Here is a 19,196-nt window from a genome sequence, read left to right on the forward strand (position 1 = left end):
CGTAGACACGATCCAGACCTATAAAATATGGTTGGAGTTTCAGAGATCACGGATTTGATTAGTAGAATCACTTTGAGAGCCACCAAACTCATCCCAACGTACTTGTAGATAAGTTTTTTTTTTTTTGGTAAAATACTTGTAGATAAGTTGGTTCTCGTCTTTGAAGATTTTCATCAGTAGTGTGAATCCACATAGCTACTAACTAGTTGGAGTGTGATTTTTGTTGATTTCCAATAATTTAACTCTACATATTCATTCATATAGATTGTAACTTCAGTTAATGAAAAAAAAAGTAATTTTTTTGTTTTAGATTTGATTATCATTAAACCAGAGCATTTTTAAAACATCTTTACATAATCTTATGGAGAATCAAACAATTGTAATGTTTTAATATATAAATCAAATAATACTTTCCGTAAACTCGTTTGTCCCATTCTCTCCACATTTCTAGATTTGACCTTTTCATTGGTGTGCTAAGCAAAAAGGAAAGCCAAGCTACTACTAAGAAATGTAAAAGAAAAGGAGAAATGTTTTACTGAAACAATTAAATTCTCAACAATAATCTTCCTTTTTCCTTTTTTCATTTCAGTAATTTCATTATAACAGACGGATAGGCTTCGTAGAGTCATCGGTTAAGAATATGAATTTAAGACACTAAATGTTTGACTAAACAAACTTTCCTAAATTAGAAAGCCTCTGTTCTCCTCCTCCTCCACCTCCCGCAGCCGCAAACCGTGGACTGAGAGGAGCTCTTCCAGCTGGCGACCTCGGACTACTCTCTCCTCCTCCTCTGTAATCACTTAAGCTCCGTATATACACTTTCTCCGAAACTCTAGGATTCTGAAAACTCACCACTCTCCTCATCAACTCCACTCCACCCGCAGGCGAGCCTCCCGTTGATCCACCTCCTACACTGCCAGCGAGCTTAATGCTGTTCACTCTCCTTATCTCTCCTCTGCTCCTCGTGAACATCCCGTCCATCACTTCTCCACTGTCCGCAAACGATGTCGCACGGCTCACTTCGCCTTCCTGGTACACACCAAAATAATAAATTTATCAAATGTTCAAAAAAAAATCTAGACCGTAATTAAACTTTTTATAGAGGATTAGTGCATCGTCCAGACCAGTGTTCTAAAAATCGGCCTAGACGGTAAATCTGAACTAAACAAAACAAGTTTTTTGAACGATTTTTAAAAATTCCAGTTTTGACATTCAAAAAATCATCTAGGCATCCGTCTAATCAATAATCTTCTAAAAAACGCATAACTACCACCTAACGATTTTTTGAACATTGGGTAAGATGCGGCCTAGACCGTCGATTCACCACCAATTTTTAGAACCCTGAGTTTATCTGATTTTCAAGAAATTTCTAAAGTTTTATAAAGACCAAAAAGAATAAGAAGAGAGCTTGTTACCGGTTTGAGGTTGAATGATAAGAGAGCAGGAGCTTCTTCATACTCAGCAGCATCCAAGTCCTGAAGATGAGCTCCTTTAAAGAAGTTAGGCAACACGTATTGCCTAACCGGAACAAGAAACATTATCATCAACGGGAACAAAACACCAGCCACCGGAACCCACGTGATCCCAAAGCAGACCAGCAAGTACCCCGTTTGAAACAAAGTAAACATCGCCATCGTCTTAAAAGGCACCGTTTCGACAAACACCGCATGGTTATCCTCAAGAACTCTGCCAAAAAAAACAAGAACCAAAATCCATTATTACATACTCTTGATTGTGTAAGAAAGGTTGATGATGATGTTTGTTTACTTGAATCTCCTGCTTGGAGCAGTGAAGAGAAGCACAATCCTCTCCCAGAACTGATTCCCTGGGAGGCTTTCAATAGCCATGTAAGCAAAGTAACCCCAAAGAACCGAACTAGGGATCCTTTTGATCAACGGCATCGCTGCAACACATCCAGCAACCAACATAGCTTGAAGAAAGTTGCTTAGTCTTTGCTCTTTCACTTCCACTGGCAACACATTCTCCACTTCTGTCTCTACATCGAAAACCGCTTCATCAACCAGCGTGTCTGCGTTTGCTAAGCCTAAACCCTTCTGCATTTGTGACTGTTTGAGTCCCTGAATCTGATACCGAGCAAACGGTTCAGTAGATGAGTTTAAAAAAGTCTGACTATATGATAAACTGATGTAGATGATACACACATACATACCCGAGAAGGTCCTTGGTGTATCAGAGGGCTTTGCATTTGCTGGTAAGCTTCTTCCATGCTTCCGTAGACTTCTCCTAACGTTGCTTTGTTTCTGATGCATTTGCGTGCAGCTGCCACGAGCTTGTTTCGTAGTAACTGCATACATCAACTGGCTCTTAATGCCTCTCTGACAAGAAGACCTTTTAAAGAAACACAATGAGGTAATAATAACAAACCTGGTGTTTCAGTGTTGCTAAGCTTTTTGTGTGCATTGGAGACTGTGGGATGACACCATTAGATGGAGGTATACCAAGGAGACCACATAAGATTGTCTACAGAAGAAGAGTTATATTGTAAATTAAACGGCTTAGTCAAGAAAGATAAGAGACTACATGTTTTACCAAGAAGCCTAGAAGAAGCAGATCATAATGAAAAGAAGGTGGCTTCCTCAGATTAAAATCTTCTTGCTGTGCTAGCTGTGAAGCTACACTATGGTCAAAGTAGTAAAGAACAGCGATCATTGACGCTGGAACCAACGCTAAGATAATGTAAACAACAGGCACATCCAGCATCTCCTGCAAACAGTTTGGTAAAATATGAGCATAAAAGCAATAATAGTAAAAGAGAGTAATGAAACTGATTGAGTACCTTAATGACAGTCCAATTCTGATAAGCACCAGGAGACCATGGATTAGGACTAACGAGACGTCTTGGTATCCCTTGAGGAACACTCTTCCAAGGTATGTATGATACACAAGTCCACACTACTACCATCACTGGCACACCATAGTCTGCTATAAACCCTCTCAACCATTCTGCAAATCACAAGGGGACAAAACTAATATTACATGTTGTGGCTTCGCCCCGAACCTCCTAGTATGAACAACTAAAGGTTCCTTACCAGCACCAAATCTCCAAGACCTTGCTTTACGGCTTTTCAGAGCGGTATAAAGAAGTCCAAAAGACAAAACCAAACCGAACATTCCATTTGCAAACACCCAAGCAGGTTGGAACTGAGCTGAAGTAGGATTTGTTCTTCCAGGGACACCAAACTCATCCACAACGCCCTGTAAAAAAAAAGGGTAAAGAGTTTCAAACATAATGGCAGTGTATAAAGTTTGTGAATGTAAGCTATTGTTACTTACTCTAATGGCTTCTTGCATGAAAAGCATTGCTATCAAGATACCAAAAAGCTCCCCAGCAAGACGTGTAAACCGATTGATAAAGGAGCAAGCGCCTAGAATAGCTAACAAGAACAGCAAGAGCCCCGTCCACAAGCAAACCCTTCCAAAAGAAAGAAGAGAAAGATTGAATACTTCTTTTGTTGTTATCATGTAAAAGAGAAAGATTTTGAGTTTTTACCATCCGGTCCACGCGAGAAAGAGATTAGATCCCAAGTCTTGTCTGTTTTTGGCGAAGTTGAACATGAAGGTGTACATTATAACAGTAGGCTCTGCAACACCGAGAATCAACAATGGCTGGCCTCCTATAATGGAGTGTATCACTCCACATAATGCAGTTGAAACTAAGGTTTGAACAGCTGTGATCTTCCCATCTAACCAAGTAGCAAAAAGAAGCAAAACCACACAAGTTTACATCTCTCACTAAGATCAAAGATAGTAAGTGTAGGAGCAAGAGGTGGTTGTTGTACCAGTATCTCTCTCCAGCTGCTCTCCAAATGTAATCACAGGAATGGCGGATGCAAAGAATATGTAAGTTGTTGGTGCCAGAATCCTATATTTTTTTTTCATAAACTAAGATCAAACTCATCTCTCTCAAGCATTAACAAAAGAAAATGAGAAGAGAAATGAATGTTACCTGAATCCAGCTCTGAAACCACTGATCCAGTCATGTTTGTAGCATCTGAGTCTCCCTTTGATATCATTCTTTATGCCTTGGAAAGGGACAAAGCTCTCTGCCTCGGCCATTTAGTTCTGGTGTCCTACAAAGTTCAAGAAAATTAGAGCAAGTGAATGGTTAAGACAAAGCACACTATTAACCAAGATTAGAATTCTAAATCAAACTGGTTGAGATTTAATACTTTTGAAGTAGCTAAAACTGTTTTTTTTTTTTACTTCTGAATGTCACTAGAACCAAACTAAACAAAGAGAAGTTAGATACTTTGAATGACTTTAAGGAAGTGTACTAAGAAACTCAGATCCAAATATGAATATCTTTGCGGGAAAGCTAAAAGAGAATCCGAAGAGATTTACTAAAAGCGTTGATTGCGGTTGTACAGTAGATTTGATTTGGCAAAAAGGAAAAAACCTTACAATATATTTTTGCTGGAAATCTCAAAAAGAAAAAGCAAAAAGCTGGTGAGAAAAAAAAAAGAAACAAAAAGCTAAACAGACAAGTAAAAGACATGGGATCTAAGCTTGGATTCAAGAATGACTTATAACGAAAAGAAAAAAAAACACTTACCAAAGACAAAACAGGTTAGAACTGCCCAGAAGAAGAAGAAGAAGGAAATGTGCAGCTTGCGTTCTCTGCTCTTGGCCTCTTCAGGAGGGTTGTGTGAGATTTTTTTTAACTGTTGCAGATAAAAAATGTTGAAAGAAGAAAAAGAGTGAGAGTGATGTTGAGATCTTTATGGGAAGAGAGAGAGGAAGAGATGTTTGTCTCTGTGTTTCTGCCTCGGGTTTCAGACAGACACAGCTCGTGATTGGTTGGTACTTTGTACACATTTGTCTAATAACGCGGCATTAACATGTTTCTGTTTCACTCTTTAATTAATGTTTTAATTTAAAATGAACCTCTACCTTTTGTTTAGTCAAGTTGATTCATTATCTCTTCTCTCGACCCAAACAATAACATGTACTTATTTCAAAGAGAATTTGGATTTTGGGACTGACATTTCCTCGGATTTATGATTTGGAATATTTTTTCCACAAAAAGTCTCATTCTTCCTGATAATGACGATTCACAATATTTATAGGGTTTTGTAATTTTCGATGATTTTTTTTTCCAATAAATATCTCCTTTCTACTAGTGGCAACCTATTTATATGGTAAGAAACAGAGAGAACGTCCATTAATAGAGTGGCTTCATCCATAGATTCCAATGGAATTTTCGAAATATTATTAATTATAAATGATATAAAGATATTTCAAACTTGAGATCTTTTTTGTTAGTATGCTTATCTCAACTTTAAAATTTTTATATAGATTATTTTATTTTGTTATTTTAGATTTATAAATTATATAATGTTATTATTTGTTTAATTATACTTTAAGAATTTTTTTTGAAAACCCATAGACGAGGGTAAAGGTAATTTGTATTTCTGTAAAGAATATAGGTTAGTCATACGATGAAAGTAGAAGCATTTTCGTTGACAAGAAACACTTAACGTATGCTACACTATCACTATAGCTGACTGAATATACTCTTCTAATAAGACCTGTTTTAGAAACTATATATATACTTATCTGATCATCTGTATATATGAGGAGGAATTGTCTTGTTATAACTTTTGAAACGTATACGCCACGATGCAAACCTTGATTGTCTTGTCTTCGTGATCATTTGCTCGGGTTTTCCGGGTATAGGGGATGGTGTTTCAATGTTGAGTTCGATGCTTCTCTTCTTCAACTTCAACTTCGATTAGATTGGTTTGTCTTAAGTTGTTCACTGTTTTAGAGTTTTAAACTGTTGATGTGTTTTGTTTCTACTGGGAAAATGTTAAGATTAGTTTCTCTATGAAGAAGATTACTATTTGATTAAAATTTGGAATTGTAAGTATAGCGAAAATGTTTCAGTTTAGGTTAATGTTTAAGTTAATATTTATTACGATCTTCAAAATTGTAGGTGAAAAAGTTTGGATAGAGTGAATGTTCGGTCTTCAAAAGTACATAGAAGAACTAGGGGTTGGCATATGTACCTAAATCAAACCAAACCAAAATTCACCAATGGAAATTCGAAATGTGTTATGTAATAGCTCGAATTGGTAATTTTTTTTAATATAACTCAAAACAGATTAGCAGAACTAACCCATTAATATTGTGGAAGCCCCCTTAGTCCAATGGTTTAACTAAGGGTTCATTAATGCTTCTACACCAAGAGGTCTGGGATTCAAACCCCAGAAAACGCAAATTATGCAGATCATGGAGAAAAAGGGTTACAAGAGGTCTTCAGCACGGTGCAAGGGCGTATCATCGAACATGGATAAAAAAAAAGGACTAACCCATTAATATTACGTTCTCATATCATATCATGCATAATACGACTACGTCACGTTCCCACGTAATGCATAGTAAAATAAAACTAAATACGATGATACAGTCTTTTATTAAATGATGATACACTCTTTACGACATCCCATGTTATGCATATTGCATTCTCTACGTTATTACGTTCTCACGTTATGCACATGACCGTTTAACATCACGCGTAACACGTAAGTGGAGCGGTCGAACATGACCCCGACATATAAAAATAAAAAGTTTAAGAATTTTTAAAAATATATAAATAAATTATGGTAAAAACTTTAAAATTTTAGATATAATACTAAATTTAGAACTTATAATATAAACAATCAGACAAACTTGATAAAATGTACAATTAATAATTATTTTGAACATGGTCTAAAATTAATTTGAGGCGGCCCTGGTTATGCATAATACTAACAATGCATTAATCCATCTATCACTCTCATTCCATGAATCAAATAGTATAATACCATTCCACTTGAATATACAAAAGCTATTTGAGTAAGCCTCTGGCCAGACCAGCGCAGGGGAAGCAAAGACACGTGAATCCAGGCGACGCAATATTACCGGTTCACTCCATGACGTAAAGGCATCAGTTTACGCAAATCAGTCCAACTACTTTCATTAATGAAAGATGTTCAAAATACATTATATAGACTCTCTCTAACCATTTACCATTTACTCAAACTTGGCTGGAGAATGGCATTGGCTTACTCCACCCTAACCTACTGGCTCGTGAACCACCCCTACATCGCCAACTTCACGTGGACCGAAGGTGAAACCTTCGGCTCCACCGTGTTCTTTGTAGCCGTTGTAGTCTCCCTTTACCTCTCCGCAACATTCCTCCTCCGACATGCCGTCGTTTCACTCCCCTCACTCGGTTCCAAAATTCTCAAACCAATCACAGCCGTTCACAGCCTCGTCCTCTGCCTCCTCTCTCTTATCATGGCCGTTGGTTGCACTCTCTCCGTAACCTCAGACCCCACAATGCGCCTTTTCCACACGATTTGTTTTCCCCTCGACGTGAAACCTAAAGGACCGCTCTTCTTCTGGGGTCAAGTCTTCTACCTATCCAAGATCCTCGAGTTCGGAGACACGCTCCTCATCATACTCGGCAAGTCATTCCAACGGCTCTCGTTCCTCCATGTGTACCACCATGCAACGGTTGTGATCTTGTGCTTCACCTGGCTCCGAACCCGCCAGTCGATGTTTCCTGTCGCGCTTGTGACGAACTCGTTGGTTCATGTCGTCATGTACGGTTACTACTTCCTTTGTGCCGTTGGACGGAGACCGAGGTGGAAGAGGTTTGTGACGGAGTTTCAGATTGTGCAGTTTGTTTTCGGGTTCGTGTTATCAGGTTGGATGTTTCCGGAGCATTATTACGGGTCGGGTTGCTCCGGGGTTTGGACAATATATTTCATGGGTGCGTTTAATGGGTCTCTCTTGGTTCTCTTCTTCAACTTCCGCTCCAAGAACTATGCTAACAAGAAACAATTAGATAATTATTTTCCAAAGGAAACGATTAAACTGGCTTAAATTGTTGAATATTATGTATTGTCGATCTCTTGTTGTGTTGTTACTTGAAATGATGTTTGTAGTGTTTGAAATTGTTTTATTATGAATAAGATGACGAAATATATTGAAAATATTTTTAGTCAAAAAGAAAATATTGAAAATGTAACATTAATCATGAAATGGCTGATTCCTAGATTCTAAAATTGTTTAATTATGAATAAGATGACAAAATATATTGACAATGTAACACTAATAATGAAATAGCTGATTCTTAGATTCAAAATTGTGACATTAAGGTGACTTTAAGAGTTGCACAATGAGATTAGTCTACTCGTACACCACTAAGTTTGTACCTAATCGAATATTAAATTTAATATATGTAGCTACTAGTTTGTAGTCCAGATTATTTTGAAGGTAATTGTTGGTGTTTACATAAACGATAAAATCATAAAATTCTCAAATACATTACAAACTAACTCCATAATACAACAAGAAAATGAGGAAAAATAAAACAAAAAAATAAAATAAAGAAACTCCAGCCAACAAATCTTGCAAGACCTCCAATTCAATAACCAAACATATTGGGATGGATGAATAGTGTTTTCTTCATTTTGAGGTTTCAGAATCATTCTGTTTCGAGTCTTGACTTTTACGGTTTATCAACTAAAGCTGCTTCTACCTCAGACTCGACAACACCATTCCCTTGTCTCTCAGACAATGGAGCAGGGACCACGGTTTCAGAAGCAGCAGCAGTTCCTACAGTGTCTGGATTCACGACAGACTCAGCTGGTGGTTTAATATCAAACCCAGAAACACGCGGTCGCCTATCCCTTCTTTCATACACTGGACTAGGACTACGGCTATAGCTTCTGCTCCGTTTATGACCACTACGCCTAGGGCTACGACTCCTTGAGCGTGACCAGCTCCTGCTACGACTACGGCTATAGCTCCGGCTGCGGCTCCTGCTATAGCTCGGGCTACGACGTGGCCTAACCAAATCAGGACTTCTGCTACGGCTTCTACCTCTTCTGTTATCAAACCGTCCACCACCACGACTAAAGCCTCTACCACCACCACCACCACGACCAAAGCCTCGTCCATCCATATTATTGTTACCAAACCGACCAAATCCACCTCTACCCACATTCATACGACCACCATCAGGACCAGGAAAACCCCGACCACGTCCAAATGAATCATCTCTCATTCCAAATCCGCCACTTCGGCCTCCAAACCCACCGCCACGCCCACCAAACTCACCTGCAGAATCCCAACGGCTACCACCACGGCCAGAGTCAAATCGGTTTACCATGCCTCTTCGGTCCTGATTAAAACCCGGACCACCACCACCGCCACCGCGCATTGCAATGTCCCTCACTTGAGGCGGTACTTGCTGGTTTGCTCCTTCCAGGACTTTGATTAAATCAGGCGCATATTTCCAATCTTGCTCTGTAAAGAAAGTGAATGCAACTCCAGTTGCACCAGCTCGACCAGTTCTCCCGATACGGTGAACATAGTCTTCAACACCAGTTGGAAAATCGTAGTTGATCACAACTCTGTAGTGGTATAACACAACCAAAGGTCATGAAGAAATCTTGATAATAAACAAGAAAAGAGCAAGAACTATTATAACAAACCTTATGTCTTTTATATCGAGCCCCCGGGCAGCAACGTCAGTAGCTATCAACACACACGACTTCCCGCTGCGGAACTGGTTAAGTACCCAATCTCTCTCACCTTGAGATTTGTCTCCATGGATTACAACAGCACCAAAATTACGTCCGACGCTGCGTGAAAGATGGTCACAAAGCCTTTTCGTGGCACAGAATATTATAACTTTTGAACCTCGTTCTTGCGACCTAAGGATTTGCTCCAAACGCCTCTCCTTCTCCATTTGTGGGACAACTTCAACATACTGCAATAGTAAGCATGGAATTAGTAACCTCATCACCAACTTCTGTAGAAGGAAGTGATAAAGAATGGTTTAGATGATCATCACCTGCGTTATCGCCTTGTTTGCAGCCAACTCATCTACGCTGCCTATGTTAACTTGGACAGGGTTCACAAGAAGATCGTTTGCAATTTTCCTAACTTCATTTGGCCAAGTCGCAGTGTACATAAGAGTCTGTCTCCGCGGAGGTATTTCATTCACAATCTTACGGATTTGGGGTTCAAAACCCATGTCAAGCATTCGATCTGCTTCGTCAAGCACAAGGAGGGAAACTTGTTGGAAATCAATCTTCCTCATCTCCAGTATGTCATTTAGGCGCCCAGGAGTTGCCACCACAATATCAGCTCCTCGTTCCAATTCTTGCAATTGAGGACCCTTTGGAGCTCCACCATACAAGCACTGATAACCAAAATATAGATAAGTATCCAAAAAAACAAGGAAGGCTCTATCAGCCATGACGACAAAAGTCAAAAGAGACTCGAATAAAACTCACAGTGCATGATATTCTGGAAGACCGGCCAAACCTAAGGGCTTCATTTTGTATCTGTGTAGCTAGCTCCCGAGTAGGAGCTAAGATCAAAACCGTGGGGCCATTGCGGGGGTCATTACGACAGTGCCTAAGAAGAGTGAAGGCAGGGATCAAGTATCCCAATGTTTTACCAGAACCAGTTTTTGCAATTGCAACTATATCCCTGTTCTGCAGAGCAATTGGCCATGTTTGAGCCTGGATCGGTGTTGGTGATGGAAATCCAGCAGAAAGCAACTGATAAACAAAAAACCATTAACACACAATAATGCTTACAGAACCAAGGCCATTAATAAAGTTCATAATAAAACTGACCTCTCTAAGTAATTCAGGTGGGAGACCACTAGATTCAAACGTGATGAATGGTGCTGGAATGTTCTCACCCTGCACAAGAGCGATAGATTTTTAAAAGTGGCACACAAATTAGAATATATGAGAAAAGCGCAAGGTTTAATACTATTCTAAAATGCTATTACTTATTCCAGTTGAAGTTCGTCCAATCCCACATTCTCAGTAGTTTTATGGACAAACATTCACTGAAACAACAATTGCAAAAAATTACAGCACATTACAGCTTAAAGAACTTAACAGCCAAAGGCAAGCAATCAAAGAATATGAACTTACAGTTACTGTGATTTCATGCTGTTTTCGGTAACTATCAACAGGCGAAAGATGGGGACCATCAGGAGTTGTTGCAAAATGAGGCCTTCCTGCGGTTGGAAAGGCTGGACCAGCATGTCCGTATGGTCCATGCCCTGTCTGCCCCATGGCCGGATCAGCATGTGCAGGTGGACCGCCACCTATCCTTATATCCTGCATATTATTTTAAAAAGGTTCTTTACCTGAGAAACGACTCTGAGGCAAAGATATTTCACAAGATAAAAAAGAAAGGAGAAAGTGATAATCTGCACTAACCTCAGGCATTGCTGCAGGATGGCGTGGTTGTGCACCTCTCATCGGCCCTTCCATTCTTGTGTTACCGTAGGAGTCATTACCAGGTCTAGCTTGTAGATTATTCTCATAGGTGTTATTAGATCGGAAAGGGGAAGCATGAGACTTCTGGTGCAACATTTGGTCCATGTGATGTGGAGGCCTAGGTCCAAGCTGCTGGTGAGCCAGATTAGCCCCTGGCTGTTGAAACTGTGTGACTGCAGCAGGGTGTTGAAAGCTTCCTTGAGGCCCATTGTATTGCTGAGTTGCATTTGGTCTTTGTGATGATGCCTTAGTCTCAAAGGCGGTATTTTGAGATGGTGAAGCTTCAGAATTTTGTAAATGGGGTTGAGAAAACCCAGTTTTCTCACCCCTATGGAACTCCTCCCCCTCCCTCTTTGGAGGCATTGAGTTGTACTCTTGCTGGCTCGGAAACTGCTGACCCTGGGGACCCATCTGAGGTGGCGTCTGATGTGAATTTTGAGTCCCTTGTTGTTGCATGTAAGGCCTATAACCCATGTACTGTTGTTGTGAATGTGGATACTGATGGCTCAGCTGCTGAGGCATCTGTGAATGCTGGTTCTGCATTGCTTGCTGCTGCTGCTGCTGCTGTGGTGTTGGCTGATACGTCTGTTGAGAAGGATGCCCATGTGGCTGCGGCGCCATAGATTGGCCCTGTGGTTGTGAAAACTGTTGACCTGATTGTTGAGGCATCTGCTGTCCCGGATGCTGCTGCTGCTGCATCATTTGGGGCCTTCCATGTTGAGATGGGAACTGCTGAGGCTGTTGTTGTAAACCATGTTGCTGAGGCACATGACCAACGGGCTTTCCTAGCTCAAGCTGAGCTTGATGTCCTTGTTGTCCTGCGGAAGGTACAGGAATCTGAGCTAGCTTCGGAGGAGCACCAGCTGGCAAAGGTGGAGAAGGTCTTTCGTATTGAGTAACGTTCGTTTCAGGATTCCAGTAATACAAAACGCCGCTGCTTCCATCGATGAGTCCCTTCCATGGTTTGGGAAGAGTGGGATCCTCCGGAGCATAGCGTGGACCAGCAGAAGCTGGAGCTGCTTCTGCCGTAGCCATATCCAAAGGCTCTGCAATCAGAGAAATTCTCATGTTATCATCTTCAAGAGACCTAATTAACCTAAGCTTTGACACTATGATTCATCAACGAGATAGTTAATCTAGGCTAACGTGCACAAAATCAAATCATTCAACAATCGATTAACATCATCTACTTTCCACGAGACTATAACACAAGACATGCCGATAAATCCAACAATCGCCGATAAGATTTAGAGTTTGAGAGATACACTTACATCGACGGCGCCGCCTGTGCGATGCAAGGAAGACGAATTTCTCCGGTGTCAACCAAAGAGATGACGTCGCTGCAAGCGAGAGACTATAGTAGAGACAAGGAGCTGGGTTTCGGCGTCTTGATTGAAGTAGTGAGGCTGGGGTTCACGAAAGAGAGAGAATAAGAAAAGCGTACGACGTCGTACTCGAGAGTTTTAATACGACAGTGTTTAATAGAAACTTTGGGTAAATCTTTACTTGGGCCCAACCCAAACAAAAAATACAAGTCCATGTTTTACTAGTTTTTTTTTGTTCAAATGTTTTACTAGTTTTTAACCCAGCAGTTTTCAATGATTTTTATATTTCTTTTTATAACAAATATTGCTATTTAATAATAAAAAAATATAAACTACTCCAAATCATTAAGAATCAATAAAAATAATTAATAATTAATGAAAGAACTTACATTAATAACAAGATTTAAACTTACCAATAAAATTAACCTTTTTTTTTTACTTGCGGATACAAGAGAAATGTTGCAACAAACAAAGGATAAACTGTTCTGAATCAGCTCAAATCAAACCAGATGAGATCAACTCACTTGGATAATCTCCATGTCTGAGTGTTTATAATCAAAGAAATCATAAATGCGAGAAATAATGTATGTACAAGCTTAAAAATAGCATATTAAACTGAGTAAAGTAGATTCCTCATCTACCACCAATATGCCAAACCTTTCTTCACTAGCCTGACTTGCGAGATACTCTCATGGCAAAGGCTCCTGCGAGTCTCCAAGACGAGACAAGTGCAAGTAAGCATCAGTCCCTGCACGTGTCAACAACAAACATACATCAAAGTTGATCTCAAATATGAAATGGATATGATCTCAAATATGAAATTGAATAAGCATTAGACTCACCGTATCCTTCCATGGATATGATCTGCAAATCTCCACCAAAATAGCGAGCATACAAGCGACTAATAGGCAGACCATAACCATAACCAGCCATAGTCAGGGGAACATCAGCGGTTCCCAAGTCCACATCTTCTTCAAGTGGGTTTCTTGCAGTGCTGTAGAGGTAAGTGAATATTTTGGGGAGACCGCTTCTCGGTATACCTCCACCTTCATCTGAGACCTATTAGATCAACACACAACAACGATTGGCTCAAACTGGTGCAGCAGAAAGTTGAAAGGCGTAGCAGAGAGGAAAACAACAAACCTTTATCGTAACATCTTCGATTCCATCAGCAACAATGATACGGATTGGTGGTGCAACCCTATCAGAGTCAACAAACCGCTCTTGGACAGCACGGAGAGAGTTTTTAACTAGCTCATACACCATAAGATGCAAATGGGTCGGAACATACCTATGAAAAGGAGTAAGAAAAAAGAACATTGTTGGCTATGTGAAAACAAAAGCTAGAGAATGAATCCAAGAAAATAACAAGAACTCACGGAAAGGTGAAACTTGGATCGCCATATATGTTTATTTCCGGAGCAGAGCCATACTCTCTGAAACAAATCGATCTTGCATCTTCACTCGCATTCCTTGCCACCTCCATAGGAGACATCTTGGTGTGTATGTAACCAACAGTGTGAAGTGGTGGGTTTGGATTATGCAACTCAACATGCTGCCCTGAGAATTTCATTATAACCTCAAGTATTAACACAAACGATAATATTTCAGTTGAGTAATTAAAAAAAAAACAAAGTCTTACCGATAAGCATACGGATCCCTATACGAGACAAGTAGAAGCGATCAAGAAACTGATGAATCTCATCAAGTTTTTCGTAGAGTTTCATTCCTTTCTTCAGCTGGTTAACACCCAGAGCCATCATGGGAACCACGTTGTTGTGCCTTACTTTAACAGCCTTAATCATCTGAGTGAACTCTTTCTCATCAGCAGTATCCTTGATCTCAGGAAACGCTCTCATGTCCCTGAATGACTCCACATACCAATCCCTCACCTACAAAACAAAACAGCAGAGTTAGAATGAAAATGCGATAATAATTCAACACAATACATCACTCCACAAAAAGATATTTTAAGATTATTTAGGTGTCAAAGTTGCTAAATCTTATGTCATTCCAGAGACCGTTGAGATCGCACATCGGAAGTTTAAATAGATAACAATAATATATTTAAAAAAATTGGACTAATCCACTCATGGCCAATTAGTTTTAAGTTGGAAGCCGTAGAACCTGCCGAAAAATGGTTTATCACAGTCCAAAAAATGGATCTATAAGAGCCATCAACTCGAGAGATCGTATTGAAAAACAACACTAGCACTTAAATCAACTAGTAATTGTCAATTGGTTTTGAGTTGGAAGTCCGTAAAACTTAACATAAATTACATACAAAGCTGAACGGAATCACTCGCAAACAAAACGGTTCTAAGGATCTCCAGAATCAATGGACCCACTCACTAATAACTAAACCGTAAACCGGAATAAACCGGAACCTCCGAAGCGTACCTTCAAGACGGCAGGTTTCTCAGAGAGGCCATAAGGCAGCGTCTCGAGTTCGATCGCACGCCTCGCGATCCGAATCGGAAGCTCCTTGTGAAGAAACTGCGCGGAGATCAGGAGGTTTCTCTCAGTGGGAGTGGAACCGAACTCCATCATGTACCTGAGGCTCACGCCCGTCTGCTTCATGCATCCCCATCTGTGAACGTCCTCGATCAAGCTCTTCGAAAACATCTCGCTAGCCTTCTTCACCGCCATCCTTCGTCGTCGCCGTCGCACTCCACTGTTATCATCAACCCGCGAAGATGATTGGATAACGAGAGAACAGAGAGGATTGGGTTTAAGATGGGCACATGATAGATGATAATAAATACTCTTTTAATTTGTAATTTTTGATTAATGATATTTACTGAAAGGTTGTGTTGTGTTTCCCGCTAATTCAATGGATTAGGATTTACTGTAGCGAGTGGATTGAGTGATCGTGTGGTTCTGGTTATTCTGGAATATTATTTTAGATTATTATTTACCTTTTTTGAGGTTAAAGTCTTTGTTATATTATTATTCTTTTGGGTCAAGATTAAAGTCTTTTTTTTTATATGTCAACATTATGTTGTTAAGTAAAAAGGGAATTGCACACACAATTTTCAAAAAAAAAAAAAAAACTATTTTGGTTAAATTGTCATGATTATTTTGTGAGATAAATTACCCAAAAAACATTTTAAAAGCATAATACATAAATATTTATATAACTATTTCAAATACAATAATTTTATAATTTACATATTATAATTAATTGTTTAAACCGTATGTAATTACCACTTCTTATTATATATTTATCTTATTGTATTTGCATTTAGTTATTAAGCAAATTAATATATTAATGAAAAAATATATTTAAAAATTATTTTGTATTTAATTTATGCTAAATTTTGACCCGTCTTTCAAAACTGGATTTCTTTTTACCAATATTAGATAATTTATTATTGTATATATAAAAGTCTAAGATATGTTAATTTTTAGACATGTATTATATAGTTTGTTAATTTTAAGATGTTCTATCATCATATTATATTTTAAATAAATAATTTATATTTATGAAAATAAATTTTATAAATTGATCAATTGAATATAATTTTATCATATTTATTTTAGTATAATAATTATATTTTAACATGATCATGACTATAAAGTAGATAAAACAGGATATAATTTATTTATTTTCGTTTTTAAACGATAACTTAAAATACATTAAGTTATTATTTAAATATTTTTACACAGATTTATTAAAATTTTAAAATATAATATATAAATATATCTTATATATAAAATGAAAATATATTATGATTAAAGTAGTTACAAAGATTTTATATTATTAACTTTAAAGAAATACATGTTAATTTTTATACATGTATTATATAGTTTGATAATGTAAACCCATCTTACCAACATATTAAATTTTATTTTTAAACATAAATATTTTATAATTACGAAAATAAAATAAATAAATATATAAATTTAATACAATTTTATTATATTTAGCTTAATATAATAATTTTATTTTAATATGATTGATTATGATTATATAATAAATAAAATATTATAGATTTTTAATTTTAATTTTATATAACTGAATATATTAATGTATAATAATATTTTAAACTAATTTCAAAATTAGCAAAGATATTTAAATATAATTTCAAAAATGAAGATCTTGTAAAAATCTTTTTAAACAGATTTGTTAGAATTTAAAAATAAATATATTTATATTTAAAATGAAAAGATATCAAAAGATATTATGATTAAAATATTTTAAAATTTCTATTTATTATTAATCTGAACTAAAATGTAATATGAATTTCTATGAATAGGTCCATTAGGTCTATTTTTAAAAAAAATCACACATGAATCAAGGTTGTGACTTCTGTTTTAATATATAAGATACCACTATTTAATGTATGATAGATTAAATACAAATATTTTTTAAAAAAATTATTAGTTATTAAAATAAAAATCTAATGTATTTTTAAATCACATTCATTAAGGAAACATATGAGTAGATTATTAATTTCATGTAGCCAAGTTTTGTAGGCAATTAGTGTTCGGCTAAACTCATAAACATTCCAAGTAGAGAAGTTGGAATTTGTAAGTGTTGTTTATTTTGAAACAACAAACGAGTTGGTGTTTGACTTCAATATCTATCTCACCAACTTCGTGAATCTTTCAATGGCTAATTTGTTTTTTTTACACTAACTACTGTTAATATCACGTTGACCTCATTTAATATATTCAGACGTTGTTCATTCTCCATGTGCATGAGTTCATCTTTGACTTGTTCACTTCACTCCATCTTTCTATTATTTCTCTTCGGGCTAGAGGATTTGTTTCTGAATTCCATTTCACTTGTGGAATCTATCATATGGTCACTGAAGACCAATGTTTCACATATCAATAAATAAACTAACACTACTTTGTTTTTTGTTATCTTTACCGACGATTGATGCACAAATACACACATGTTAATCGTTTATGCAAAGTTAGTTTCGACATCAACTATTGTTATATAATTCCTATTTGAATAAAAAGACAAAGAGATTCCAAAAGGCATGAATGGTTTGTGTGACTAATTTGAAGAGATCTTTCACACTTCCATTGTAATTGTTTCAAAAGTCATTTTACATAGTATTTTTGTTGATAGTCATCTTACATAAGAAATCATTTTTAGAAGAAACTTATATATAACGCAACAACCCAAAGAAATTAAAGCAATTTTAAGTGACATAAAATGAGGTTAGTGAAAAATGTATGTCTTTAAACAAACTTTTAGAGAAAAGATGAAAAGAATAATAATACTTTACGGAACACTTGTGTTCACCACTTTGGAGGAAATTAAATTGTTTAGAATATAAGTTTGAAGCTTTTTATAATCCTAAATAATATTTTATGTTCTCCATTAGCTTAATTATCTCTCATATTATATATAACTTCACATATTTGCGTTCACACTTAACATTCCATGGTGTGGGTCAATAAATTTAATGTAATATAAAGTAATTTGAGATTAATTAGTATTAGAAGCTTCCAACCAGAAATTTCACTAATGCAATGCATGTTTAGTACTTACCAACTCTTTAATATAAGTCATCCCATATTTTCAAAAAATAAAAGGAGTATATTATTATGATCATATTTTTGGATGCTTATCGTGTATGTCAAACATATTTTTTTTTGTCAAGTATGTCAAACATATTTAATAATTTATTTTGGTTGGTTCATAAAATAATGTAGTAGATATTTATACATGCAATTTTCCACCCTCATATATACATGTACATAATAATAACACTGTCATAGATACATATACGTTTTAGGAATTTGTCTTGGATGATTTATTACATTCTCAGATCTTTCAAAAAAAAATTTAACATGGTTTCAACATTGTGAGTTTTATCATCACCTGGTCATTCTTAATTGTATGTTTACGATTGTTTCCATACTGGTTTTGGCATGAATATTGTTTGGTTTTGTGAATTTGCTAAGTACTAATTATGTATTAATTGTGTCTCTATACCAAAATGTTGCCACAAATAAAACATGATAAAATGTAATGTAGACTGTAGAGAGACCGGATTTGAAAGATATTTGATTTTTTAAATCCGCATATAGTCGTGTATTTCAAATAGCAATAATAAAATGTAAAAAAGGAGAAAAGTACATATTTTTTCAAAGTAAGTAATATAATTGTCAAAGGAGTCGTTTATTTAGTCCACTTCAAATCAATTGATAATGGAATTCTACGTCCCTACATTTTCTTCAAGACCATTTTTATTCCAAATTAAGGGATTTCTTATTTTGTGGCCTTTTGTCCAACTGAGTCATATCCCGATTTTTATAAGCGTGACTAGCGCATAATTTTCATTTTGGTTCATCTAGAATTCTAGATTCATGGTTTTCTTAGGAGCCACTCTGGAAACTGTAGGATCAAACGTGTTTTCATTTTAAACTATTTCTTCTAGTGTTGTTTTGTTAAATTTATCTTCTCATTTTTTCTTCCAAAATATGCAGTTTTATATTTTCACATTAGTTTCGGTTTTGTTGAAGTACTTACGTCTTAGTTTGTATAGATAAAGCATTTTACTTACTCTATGATTAAACTTCT

General features: G+C 36.8%; 4 protein-coding genes across 6 annotated transcripts; 1 reads left to right on the forward strand and 3 right to left on the reverse strand.

Annotated features, from left to right (window-relative positions):
* Positions 1-549: 549 nt before the first annotated feature.
* Positions 550-4,822, reverse strand: LOC106439092 (probable boron transporter 3). Of its 3 annotated transcripts, none has more exons than XM_013880446.3 (13): positions 4,574-4,822; positions 3,968-4,091; positions 3,801-3,883; positions 3,512-3,704; positions 3,295-3,433; positions 3,051-3,216; positions 2,798-2,964; positions 2,551-2,724; positions 2,386-2,481; positions 2,171-2,305; positions 1,768-2,084; positions 1,416-1,686; positions 550-1,029 (listed from the first exon to the last, which is right to left on the reverse strand). In XM_013880446.3, exons 2-13 carry the CDS (start codon positions 4,075-4,077, stop codon positions 667-669), a joined length of 2,214 nt encoding a protein of 737 aa, XP_013735900.2. In that variant the 5' UTR covers positions 4,078-4,091; positions 4,574-4,822; the 3' UTR covers positions 550-666.
* Positions 4,823-6,802: 1,980 nt separating this feature from the next.
* LOC106439091 (elongation of fatty acids protein 3-like) lies at positions 6,803-7,915 on the forward strand. The gene has a single exon (XM_048776305.1). It carries the CDS (start codon positions 6,985-6,987, stop codon positions 7,891-7,893), a length of 909 nt encoding a protein of 302 aa, XP_048632262.1. The 5' UTR covers positions 6,803-6,984; the 3' UTR covers positions 7,894-7,915.
* A 397-nt stretch (positions 7,916-8,312) lies between these two features.
* On the reverse strand, positions 8,313-12,810 carry LOC106439088 (DEAD-box ATP-dependent RNA helicase 40). Its single transcript, XM_013880443.3, has 8 exons — positions 12,596-12,810; positions 11,265-12,370; positions 10,974-11,162; positions 10,665-10,733; positions 10,317-10,586; positions 9,872-10,222; positions 9,510-9,787; positions 8,313-9,428 (listed from the first exon to the last, which is right to left on the reverse strand). Exons 2-8 carry the CDS (start codon positions 12,357-12,359, stop codon positions 8,522-8,524), a joined length of 3,159 nt encoding a protein of 1,052 aa, XP_013735897.2. The 5' UTR covers positions 12,360-12,370; positions 12,596-12,810; the 3' UTR covers positions 8,313-8,521.
* A 248-nt stretch (positions 12,811-13,058) lies between these two features.
* LOC106439090 (pyruvate dehydrogenase (acetyl-transferring) kinase, mitochondrial) lies at positions 13,059-15,446 on the reverse strand. The gene is made up of 6 exons (XM_013880444.3): positions 15,050-15,446; positions 14,292-14,541; positions 14,029-14,209; positions 13,793-13,940; positions 13,492-13,708; positions 13,059-13,397 (listed from the first exon to the last, which is right to left on the reverse strand). The coding sequence occupies exons 1-6, from the start codon at positions 15,296-15,298 to the stop codon at positions 13,339-13,341; spliced, it is 1,104 nt and encodes a 367-aa protein (XP_013735898.2). The 5' UTR covers positions 15,299-15,446; the 3' UTR covers positions 13,059-13,338.
* Between the last annotated feature and the right edge of the window lie 3,750 nt (positions 15,447-19,196).

Source organism: Brassica napus, chromosome A3 (genome assembly GCF_020379485.1).
Source record: "Brassica napus cultivar Da-Ae chromosome A3, Da-Ae, whole genome shotgun sequence".
In the NCBI taxonomy this organism is placed as follows: domain Eukaryota; kingdom Viridiplantae; phylum Streptophyta; class Magnoliopsida; order Brassicales; family Brassicaceae; genus Brassica; species Brassica napus.